The following is a 12,064-nucleotide window of genomic DNA, read 5'->3' as shown; positions in this document are numbered from 1 at the left end:
ATACCTAGTTAAAACAAGCAATTTTGAAATTATTTCTTGATTAACAAAAACTCAATCATGCTACATTTTCTAGTATGATGCAGCCAGAACATCTTCAGAATCAGGCTAAGCAGAATGAGTCAAAAATAAACCCTTTGACAGGCACATAATAACATCTAATCAGAATAGAGACCGAGTCCACTAAATTAGGATGTTGATTTCATTAAGAAAGATAACAAGTTGTTTTCTTATGTTTATGAAATGGGGCCCAAAATGGAAATGTCAACCTGACCAATACTACCTGTTCAGTGTTACACAGTGGAAAGCTCAGACAAAATAGAATTGCCATATAAAATGGCAATGTAATACATTTTTACTCTATTTTCCTCCTTTACAATTTGGTGTAAGAGTATTCAGTTTCAGAAGTTACCCACTTTTTAGGTTGTACTCTTTAGAGTAAGTCTGTTCCCTTCCCTTCCTGCATTTTCTGAATCTGGTGATATTTCCTACGTTATTAAAAGCCTTCTGTGCAATCCTTCTCCTTGTGATCTTCCAATAATTACTTTTGATTGTTGAATATACTTCCCTGCTGTGCCTGTCCTGTCCGTGGGCTGCTTGAATACGTAGGGCTGTAAGCAGAAAGCCACTGTCAGCCTCGCAGGTCTCTGAGCCATGGGCTGCAACACACAGAACAGCACTCACAACACAGGTCCAAGCACCCACTGGTGGGCTTCTGTACAGCCATGCAAGTGAGAATTACTAGTGAAAATTCATTATTGGCATGACACATTGCCAAAACCGTCATATGAAGCTCAACGTATCTTGCTTCGCACTATATGGTGTGGATTGTCCGAAGATAATTGTTTGTTAGATAAGTAGGAAGAAATGTGGCTGCCAGGTGTTCGGGGCTTGAATGTGTATGTTGTGGTTTTGTATTGAAACCTTTCATTGTCTGGATTTAATATATGTTCATCATCCTTATAGTTTTGCTGCTTTGTATCCTATTTGCATTTTACTGGTTTCTGCATGGTTTTTCATGTGATATACATGCTTTTTTATGGAAACTACTCATCCTCTCCTGATTTAAATTTCAGGGAAATATTTTATTTACTTAGTTTGCTTGTTTACATTTATATCTTCCACAGTTTACAAATATGAGATCTATTTTTTCCATATATATGTATAGAAGCAAGTATTACAGAGTAGTGGGAGAACAATGCATTGCAAATCTACCTATAGTCTCATGATGCTCTTGAAATAATAATCCAAATTATTTAAGTCTTATTTCTTGTGGTTTTTTGCTTTCATTTTTATTGATTACCATTCCAACCCGCCAATTTCACAATACCAGCTTGGCAACAGAGGAGTCCTTTGCAATTGCAGTAAAAAACTCTTTTTTCTTATGAATTGTAAATTTTGATTAGAGAGTTTTGGTGTGTGTGTTGTGTTCTCATAAGTATGGCACTATTACTAAATTTGGATATCTTTACCCTTAATCTGGCTTACCTTTAAAGAAAGTGAAGAAAGATTCCGTTTAACAGGATTTGAAATGTTTTATTTTCTACATAACTATGAAAAAAAATGGTTTAAAATCATTGGTAAAACCTGTTTTACTGGAGGTATATAATCATGTTGTATCAGTTGTGTAACACTGTGTGAAGAGTGAAAAAGCAGACTTCAAAATTGCACGTATCTACCACTGCTTCAGCCTGGGGAAGTTGCAGGGTTTTTTACGAAAGATACCTGCAGCACAGATCAAATTCCTGCCTTGTCAGTGTATAAACTCTTGCTGTAGCCAAGAACTGTCTGTGAAAGTGTTTAATCCCTTCTGTTAAGATTCAAAGATGAATCTGTCCTTCTCTAAAGCATTGTTTTAATTGTTCAAAGCTGTTTTCCTCAGATTTTGAGGAAGAAATCAAACTTGGCCCCAACAGAAGGATGGGTTGGGCATGTTTCTTAAATCAAATACTTGAAGACATTTCCGATTTTGCTTTTCTTTCCAGGACCAATCCTAAAGGCCCTTTGTTTCTAATTTCACCAACATAAGATCCATTTCTCTTTAAACCTTTCAGGATTGCAGATATTTCCCATTGGGGCAAAAAATTAAGGTGTTTTGTTTTTCATCAAAGTGGACAAAGCCCTCTAGCTTTGCTTTCAATACACAATGAATCTTTCTGGAATATATAGTTAAATAATTCCCAGTCATACAAGGCACAGTTAGCTTCAGGTTCTTTTCTGCCTAATTCAGACCAGAACCTTGCAATTAACACTCTCTCATCTTAGATGAATGCTTTTAGCATCTGCATTCTGATGCGAGTATTACTCATTTGTCTCAGTTTGAAGCTGTTCTGTGTATTTGCTAAGAAATCCAGAGAATCTTACAATCCTCAACCTTTTTATTTCCCCAGCAGCAAAGTTTTATTCAGTCCTACATCCTATGCTGCTGTTGTAGGGACAGGAGGATTCCTTTGCTTTGCAACAATGAGCCTCAGCTTTTGAGATACCTACTGAAAGTACCAAGTTCAATTAGTTATTCATCCACACAAAAAAGATGGCAGAAGGGTATTATTGTCCATAAATGTCTAGGTTCTCAAATCCTGTAGACAGGGAAATGAAAAGAATTCTAGTATTAATGTAAATACTAAATTTTGTGTACTGTGAGCTTCTACTCTAAGAAAGTTTTAGTTAAGTAATTAAATGTTCTTTAAATATTGGTGGGATGTAAATGGTAGGTGTCTCCTGGTTTGGAGAAAGGAAATTCTGACCTGTGCTTTAACCAGCAGAGTAACTCTTCTTCCAAGATAAGTGCTTACCTGCTAATTTACCTGTGCAGATATGAGATATTGCTGATATGTTGGTGGATTTAGACATTTGTCAGTGCATCTGGCACGCTCACTTTTGGAAAGATGCCTGTCTTCATTTTATTTGGTGTAATTATCAAGGAGCAGGTCGTTCTTCATTCCAGCTAATACTGAGTTATCTCTTACTGTGGTATATTTTTAGATTTTGTTTTAAAATATTTTCATGTTCTGTATCTTCTAACTATAGCACTGAACAGCAAGTTGCTGAAAAACTTTTTTGAAGTATGAATTGTGTTTTTTTTCTTCTTTCCCTGACGTTACCACGTTCTGTTCCTCAGAATGTTTTCTCTTTCTGTGATTCCTTTTCAGCTGCTGCACATAAAGTGTGATAATGATGAACATATGTTTCAAAGACCCTCTGCTTTTTTCTGGTGTAACAATGAGGATTCACCTCCTTGTTTAGATATCTCTTCCATTACGCTTACTCCTAGGAGTTCTCCTGACTCTAGACTACCATCTGGATTATTAATACCACCACCTTCAAAAAGTGGTCTTCCAAAGCCAACCAGTGAATACAGCTGCCCAAGACCTCGTGTAATCCTGCTGTGCAAAAGCTTTTTCAGTTTTTTTAGCTTTCCTTTGTTTTCTGTTGTCTGTTAACTTGTATTATAAATGTGCATTTTGTACAGTGGTTAAAGGACAGAGCAGATGTATCTTAGGTTCTCAAGGGATACTCTTAAAATACGGAATTTGTGAAGATTTACTCTTATTTCTACATAGTTTTTTCTCTCCCATCCCCAAAACATAAATTCTTATTTTTCCAACATGTTTAAATTAGTCCATTAGTCAATTATCTCTGTGTTATATGTCAATCTTTTGTTAAAATTCTTTATATTAAGAATAGCTTTTCAAAACAAAGAATTCTAAAGGTCCAACTTTACCGGCTTTTTCCTCCCCATGAATTAGTAGAAAAGCAATCAGCCATTAAATACCTCCTAGTGTACTTTAGAAAACTCTGTGCAAAATGAAGGTTGAAAAATATTCTTAAATACAAAATGGGCATATTGCCTGCTTTTTCACAGCAATATGCTTATAGTCTCAACTTTTCTTCCATTTGCAAGTAACATTTGGCTGTATTTGGCAAACATCCTGGCTTTCTGCATGTGTTCACTAAATGAAACTGCTTCTTGTGCTCCTGTGTGTTGAAAATATAAATTTCTTAAAATAGCTAAATTATAGTTTTACTTAAACTAGCTGTACCAATACTATCAAAATGGCCAGTAACTTCAACTAAATGGCATATAGACAGGAAATGACAGTGTAAAGTTTGGTTTTGCTTTTTTCTTTGCCTAAAAGACTTATTTAAGACTAAACATAAATACTGCTTGGGGTTTTTATCTAGCTTCTAGGTAGCTGTAAGCACTTAACAAATAAGGAGAGTATACATTAGCATTTATTATCTCCAAGACATTCTAGGATTATCCATCACTGTTGATGGGAAATGTAGGTTAATATATGGCATGTACTTATGCATTAAACCTGATCCCACCTTCCTGATGCAGGCAAAACCTATCTATAGTCAGGGAGAGTTTTCTTTCTATGAATAAAGGGATATGAGATTGACAATATATTTACTTTGGGTCAAGCACATCCATTGCCCTGCTTTCAGTGGAAGCAGATGACAGCCAGCAATCTTCCTGGCTTGAATTATACTGGTTCCCGGACTATGCTCAAAGGCACCAGGAGGTTAATGCAAGGTCCATCAACATAGTAATAAGAGCCTATTGTGTCTAAACAGTATGTACTGAAATCTTTTTACAACAAACTATCTTTGAAATTACTGTCCTAACTCACGTTGAGGTCAGTAAGAGTTCTGTATGTGGTCTTTCCAGGGAATAACATGACTCATTTTTTTTTAAATAGAAGAAAAAAGATGCAGCATATTAAATGTTGCTTCCCCCCGCCCCTTACCAACCCACCTCCCCACCCCGGCACTTCAGTAAATTTAGGTAGAATTATCCCAGGTTTTGTGAGATATTGAAGAGTTCTAGATCTCTGCTAGTCCAAATGTAAAATATTAATTCAGACCTCCTAAGAAACAGGAAATACAGAACTTCAGATTCTAGTTTTCTCTTTAGTAGCGTATGCAATGGATACTAGTTTTTTCTTTAAGCGGTGTATTCAGTGGAAAAACATGGATAAATGTCCTTTCCTTCTCAGCAACCACTGCAGCCTCCAGCGAGAAACAGAGGGAGTTCAGAGCTACCTATAGATTTGTCTTAGAAATGTGTGTTGTGAGCTGTGTGCTGTGCGAGGACAGCTTCAGTTGCTGCAGCAGAGGCACTAAAGAAAGCAGCATTCCAAACTAAGGTTTAGGTCCATGAAACTCTCATGGACCTGTAGTGCTAAAGACTACCTGCTTGCCAGGTTGTTTTATTTGTGTATTATGAGTAAAAGGATCTGTGATTTAATTTGTGCTTTAAATTTTTCATGTGAATATTTTGGTGAAATTGAATCTTATTTGAAAACAGCAGACTTTCCCTGTGCCTGGCTCTGTAGTCTTTCTAATACACAGAATGTAGGGGGTTTGTATTGTCTAAGTAACAGCATTAACATGCAAATTAGCTTTGCATATCTGTTTTGCCTTTGGCTTGTCAATCTCTGTTTTAATCTATTTCATCTGTCTTTCGTGTTCAGTTTATTCTGACTTGACTGTTCCTCTTTTGTGTCCTCAAGTAATGAACTGATGGGGGGAGGAATTAATCATTAGAAAATAAATATGGCTATAGAATGATAGTAATTATCAGGTTTGGGATTTCTTTGCCTGTCCAGTATTTTTTGAACCCTTCCAAATTCTTGGGCCTTACTAATGAATTCTCTTCTGTTCCATGTTCAAGAATGAGAGGGTTTTTTTGGATATTAATGTTCAGTTTATTGCATGTCTAGGTTGTTCCTTACCAAAAAATATATTTGAAGTTTTGATCACACCAGGTTTTTTAAGTTGTCAAGTAAGTTATCATGTAAGGAAGAATTAGTAAACAGGAAATACTGGGATTGTATCTTTGATTTAGCTGCTTGTTCTGTGCACTCCAGAGCATAGTATATTCTTGTTGCAGTATTACCTTAAATGGGTCTTGTGAAAATAACTGTATTCATCCGTCTGCAATATAGAACTGCTTGTCACCAGCTTTTTCAGGTTTAACTGTGATACATTTCTGGCTGCACCAGAGGGACTGAAAATGGGAAAATTACAATGCTGCTTATATATTGTTGAGTTCTAGCATGTCTCAGACTCTGAACTGCAAATGCCATTTGCTTGGTGTCAGGAGCTGTCTTTTGCATGCTGATGGTTATTTTTAACTTTTTTTAAAATGTGGCTTTTATCTGCATGCTGAAGAATTCAGTATTGTGAACTTTTTCATGTGAAATATTGCCCTAATATTTATTGTCCTTATTGTAGGCAGGCAGTGTGACACCTAAATCACCCTCCACTGACATCTTTGATATGGTTCCCTTTTCTCCCATATCCCCTCAATCATCAACACCTACTCGCAATGGTACACAGCCTCCTCCAGTACCCAGTAGATCTACAGAGATCAGTAAGTTTTGTAAGAACTGACCTAATTTTGCTTCCATTATATTTTTTTAATAAAGCATCTTTAAAGATTTACGTACATTTTGCATGAAAAGCCAAATACAGTTTTTGTAAATCACATTCAATAATGCCATTTCATTTTTGTACCATCTTCCCAAAGTCGTTGAGGTTGCTGCCAAGTTATATTATAAACAAATTTATTTACTTGCTGAAGCTATTATATAAAGAGTTTGAAGGAGTTGGGTTGGGAATTTTAACTTGGCTTTTTTTTTACAGTATCTCTTTTGTACTTCAAGAATTATTTTTACTTCCTACTAGTTCTTTCCTTGACAAGCCACAGTTGTAGCATCTAAAGCCTACATTTCTGGGGAAGACAACAGGTGGTGTAAGTATGGTGATGATGATGCAGAAGGGAGAGATGAAGAAGTCCCTCAAGACGTAGACTGTCTTGGAATACTGATTTTAATACTACTTCTCATATCGTCCACAGCTTTGTTTTTCAGTTATAGTTGATGAACCTCTCCAGATGTGTGGACCACTCCTAAAAGATCTTCAAAATATAATTAACAATAGCAATTTTATTTTCTAAAGGCTTGAAAGCAGCCAGAGTAAGGTTCTCGGCTTTACTGGAAATCTTTTAGGAGTCCACAAAGTATTTTTAAAAACTTTGAAATGCCTTGGGGGTGAGGAAAGTAGAGCATATGTAAACAGTGTTAATGTTTGTAGAAATAGCAATCTGTGCATAGTATCTTCTATTTCTCATGCCGATTTTAGTATGAGTAAGAAGCATTAATGTTATTGCCTGTCGCCATAGAAAACCGCATTTGAAGAGTTTCTGCCTATTTTGGGAAGTGCTGCTAGTATGTAGAATTTTCAGGTATGAATGACAGATGTGCACAATTATAAAAATGCACTGTAAAATTTAAGTCAGTGGGTGTATTTCCTCAGTACCATATCCTACTCACCTTTTGTTTCCATTGCTTAAAATGACTATCACGCTCTGATGACAAAGTAAATGTCAAGGCAATTGACTCAATTAAAAAAAAATCTTATTTTGAAGAGAAAATTAAGTTCATTTAGATTAATTTCTATGGGTTTTTGAAAGTGTATAGTAACAGAGTTTAAAACTACTCTATTTAGAATAGTTGTTATTAAATATTCTTAAATAACTTAAAATACTATTAGAATATTCTAATAGAATATTAGAACAGAACTTTTCTATTAAGAGAATTTTTATGACTTTGTAAAGAAGAACAAAAAAGCAATTCAAAGACACTCCCTCCCAGAACTCAGTGTTTTCAAATTTGTTCCTCTGAAACTGCAGACAGTGCCATAAAATCAATCTCAATCTGCAGATATAGCTTCAAAGAATAAAAATTTAAACTGAATTACAGATTAGCTGTTGGTTTTTTTCACCTGTCCTACCTCAATTCTGTTGGAATTGTGGCTAGAAATCTTGTTGGAGTCAGCACTCAATGCAGTGGTCTTGAGAATTCCAGCTATGTAGGTTTTGTAACTGTTTAATCAGTAGGTTTTACTAATACAGAAAATACTATAAATAAGTTGCTTATTCAGTGATGTGTACTGTTTAAAATAGTTGTTTATTCTGCATTTGATTCATTTGCATTATATTAAGATGATGTAGTTTAGAGATGTGGTAGACAGTGTCAATTCTCAGTGCTCCTCAGTCTGCCGTGCTTCAGAGAGAGATTACAGAACTACAGCACAGAGTACATCATAGCTTTTATGCTTTAGATCCCTGCTCTTTATGTTGAAAATTGTTGCATTCATCAGCTATTAGCACCCTTCAGCATATTTCAGAAATGCAATTTGAAACAGAAGAGGAATATTTTATAATCAAATAAGGACTTATTGTCTTAGATGAGAAAGTTCAGCTTCCAAAAGAATCTCATTCAAGCTGTGTAATGTTACATTACTATAAAAATGTACAATAATACGTTGGCTTATATGGTGTTATTGCTGCTAGTACAAGCAAGCTGGCATTTCTTTCTCCAGTACAAGTCAGATAGGTGGCAACCAAGAGGAGCCGAAGTTTAGTGTTTCCCATTTTCTGAGGTCTTTGGAACATCTTCTCATGTTCTTACCTCTACTTTGTTGCTGCACTTGAGCATTTTTTTCCTTCACTTCTGTTGAAATTATAGGGTGATTTTCTTGGATTTTATAATTTTTATAGCTTTCACCTTTATCACGCTCAGTAGTAAACAAGAAGAAAGATAAGTATGCACCTATGCATCTATTTGTTAATGTCAACCTTAGTTGTTCTATTTATTTAAGTGAGGTTCAGCTGCCTGTTACCTAGGGATGGCACTTGTTCTGCTCAACAAAATGAGCTTTTCAAAGTCAAAGTCCATCTTACTCATCACTGGCCAGTTTGACAAATCACCCAAGAATGCACAGGAAAGACAGGTCCTGTTTGCAGGACCGGTGATGATACCAAGCACTTTGGTTTACTCCAAGACCAAGAGCTTCATAGTTGATAATTGGCACCAGGATGGCAGTTGAGCTTTTCATAAAGAGAAATGCCTGAAGTTAGAATTGCAAAAGCTCTCCTTTGGGTAGTTCCCCCAGAAAAAAAATTAGTGGGGTTATAAATTATATCTTTTGCTTTGAGTAACTTGTAGTACGTAGTTCAAGAAACCGAGCATGCTAATATTGGAAGAGTGCAACACTGACATTTTCATGGAAAGATTATCTCCAAAGCATTGAAGATTTATAAAAGGGAGCAGTTTCTTGAAAACTTGAATTTTTATTCATCATTATACCAATGTGGCTTCTCAGTAAATGTCTACTCACTACTGGGTATATCAGTGACAGCAAATAGATTATTTTTACCAGTTTTGAAAGAGAAAATGTCTCAAGTAATAATTGCAAAAAAGTGTGTTATTCAAGAACAAAAGACCTTTCTAGAATTGTATTTATACTCAAAATTTTGCTGAGAAATCTCTCTTTTAATGCTAAGTTTACAGTAACTGGCTTGCAGACTAAACATAAATATTTCAGCCCAGTGTAATAATTGCTTAATTGAACAATTGACCAATGCATAGTTAGTGCAACCAAACATGCCATGTTAAACACCATGCTGCTGCTTCCTTATGGAGTAAGGGATTGCAAACTTTCTTTTGAGTTATCTTAAAGTAAGGAATTAATTTATTAATTTTAATTATTTAAAGGAGGAGTTAATTTATGTGTTTCTTGTTGGCACAGCATTGTTGTCATATCTCAGAAAAGAACTGGAGAGGAACATTCTCTATTGAATTGTCAACATTTATTTCACTCAAATGCATCTTGAACAATCCAAGGTCACAACTGGCAGATGTAGAACTCTGCTCCAAGATGCTATCTTTCCAGAGATTTAAGAGTCTGTTGTCAGAATAACGGTGGAACCATTTTTTATGCTGTAATAATTTTAAAAGAAAAAGTATGGAGTAGCCTGCAGCTAAGGGAAAGGCTTCCTGGACTTCACTACTTCCGCTGATTCCAAATATTTTCTTGGGTGCTTGTCTTCATTGTGATTAATTTTTGTTTGTTGTCACAGCTGCTCTAGGACATCTAGGGAAAGCATATATCAACATAACTCTATGCCTGGGTGATAGCTAAGGTAAAGAAGAATGGAATGCAAAATGCAGCAGAAAAGCCAAATATTTGTCGGTTTGATTGGTAATTGCTACTTTTGAGTTTATTACAGAGGCAAGGTTGCTACTTTCCAGTATTACATGTTTCTTGTCCTGAATGTCAGACAGGTCACAGAAACAAGAATTTATTACCTGTTCATGTCTTTCTGTGGTTTGAGTTGCCGATGTAAAACATCAGCATTTTATGGTTTTGAATTTGTTGGTTGATTTTCCAACCTGTGAATTTATTTCCATCCAGAAAAGAATGGGAAAGGGAAAGGAAATTATACCTGCTGTTTGAAAAGGTCATTTTCAAAGATTTACTGGTTGCTGTGTATTGGAGAAAGAAATACCTGTCTATGCTACAATTATTTTGGGGAGTGTGCCAGGCAAGATATTCTTGTTATAGTTTATCTTCATGCAAATACTCTATCCTGAAATGAAAAATTACTGATTTATCCCATCTCTGCTAAAAATGGAGAGCCCATGCAATAGTGCCGTTCTCCAGTGACTCAATTTTAGTATTCATCCAGTTTTCATGTGTTCTTCAGTTTGTGTTCAAAAGAGAAATATGATGATGTTATTGAAAGTATTTCATGGAACTTTATCCTTCCTTGACTCTTAGCGCTGCTATCTCCAATATAAGACACAAGTTTTAAATGCGGAAAAGGAGTTGTATTGTGGACTTTTTCAGCTGGTGTACTGAAATGGTTAGCAAGTTATAAAAGAGACAGTTCCCAAAATAGTATTTCAGAGAAAGTAATCTGGGAAACACTTCTCTAGTTTGAACTTGGTTCTCTACAGGATTTATTAGGCTATGTCACTTAAAATAAGTTACCCTTGTTAATTTTGAAGTCTGCCTTGAATAACAATAGAAATTAAGTAATCCTACACCTGAAGGCAGGTGACATTAAAGGAGCTAAAGCTTCTGGCATTCTCCTGCTAATGAGTGCTGTCATTTAAAAAGCCAAATAATAAGGCATGCATGAGAAAATATCCATAATAATGTACAAAATATTTGCTTTCAAAAATAGTGGCAAGTCATATTTCAGTAGTTAAAAATGCAAGAGTTGTGTCCTCTAGGTTTTTTTCCTAAATACATTCCTTGAATGTTTGATAAGACTTGGTGTTGAAACTGGCTGCTTTTAGCTGTCTGACCAAATTGTCAGCTCCTTTTAAAGGGTAAAAAGAACCTACGGAGAGGGGGAGAAGAAAAAAAAAAAAAAAAAGAAAATGAAATCATAATCGCTTTTTGCCCAGCAGAGTTTAGATTGAAAGTCTAAGCTGCTACATATCTTAAGGTTACATGGTAGGAGCATCAGAGCTTGTAAGTACACTGGTTATACTGGAGCAGAGCTATTTTCGCTGTGAAAGAGGCAGGCATGAGTTACATCCTAATTTTTACATTAGATTATCCTAGTTAAAGTCTCTTTTGCACGCAGGTGATCTGTCTTTGCCAGGAAAGACCAGAATTAATTTCCTTATTTATTTATTTTGGCTAAAGTGGGCTTTTGGAATAAGGCTCTCCAGTCTGGGCCATCTTCTGGTCTCATGTGACAGTTTATAGCTGCTTTGACACAGTTTTTGCAATATGTAATTAATCAAGTTCCTGCTTGTTTCTGTACTTTATTGTGGGAATGAATGCTGGTAGCTTGTTATTGAAAATGTGTATTGTGCAGCCTGATAACACCTAAGTGATTAGGTCAAAACCCTTGGAGACTGACACGCACAATATAATGTTGAAGAACCTAGATATGTACAGGTCTAAAACTCTGACTGCAAGGAGGCCAAAATAAAGACATTTTTTTAGCTATATACGTGATTTTCAGCATTGATAAGATGACTGGTATCAGTGCAACATGGATTTTGTGTCAAGTAGTCAGTTGTCAACTTCTGTATCTTGGATGTTTAGCATGAAACTTTGCACTTAACCAGAAAACTAGCTAGTCATTTTGAAGAGATTAAGGGCCCCTTCTAATTTCGTGCTCTGAAGCTAACATTGTTTTAAGGTAAGTAGTATGTCTACCAGGTTTCTTGCTGGAGAACCATGAAAGTTA

At 35.7% G+C, this 12,064-nt stretch overlaps 1 protein-coding gene across 7 annotated transcripts in view; it reads left to right on the top strand.

The window, feature by feature from the left end:
• Positions 1 to 12,064, top strand: part of GULP1 (GULP, engulfment adaptor PTB domain containing 1) — a 156,208-nt gene that overhangs the window by 133,621 nt on the left and 10,523 nt on the right. For 5 of the 7 annotated variants that reach the window (XM_014954591.1, XM_014954594.1, XM_014954596.1 and 2 more), the window contains 2 exons: positions 3,150 to 3,374; positions 6,241 to 6,379. In XM_014954591.1, the coding sequence (XP_014810077.1) occupies positions 3,150 to 3,374; positions 6,241 to 6,379 (364 nt within the window). The remainder of the gene's footprint in view (positions 1 to 3,149; positions 3,375 to 6,240; positions 6,380 to 12,064) is intronic. The other 2 variants (XM_014954597.1, XM_014954598.1) reach the window with 1 other exon arrangement.

The sequence above is a fragment of the Calidris pugnax genome, unplaced genomic scaffold, assembly GCF_001431845.1.
Source record: "Calidris pugnax isolate Ruff unplaced genomic scaffold, ASM143184v1 scaffold103, whole genome shotgun sequence".
NCBI classification, from domain to species: Eukaryota; Metazoa; Chordata; class Aves; order Charadriiformes; family Scolopacidae; genus Calidris; species Calidris pugnax.
This window is presented reverse-complemented; position numbering and strand designations above follow the sequence as displayed.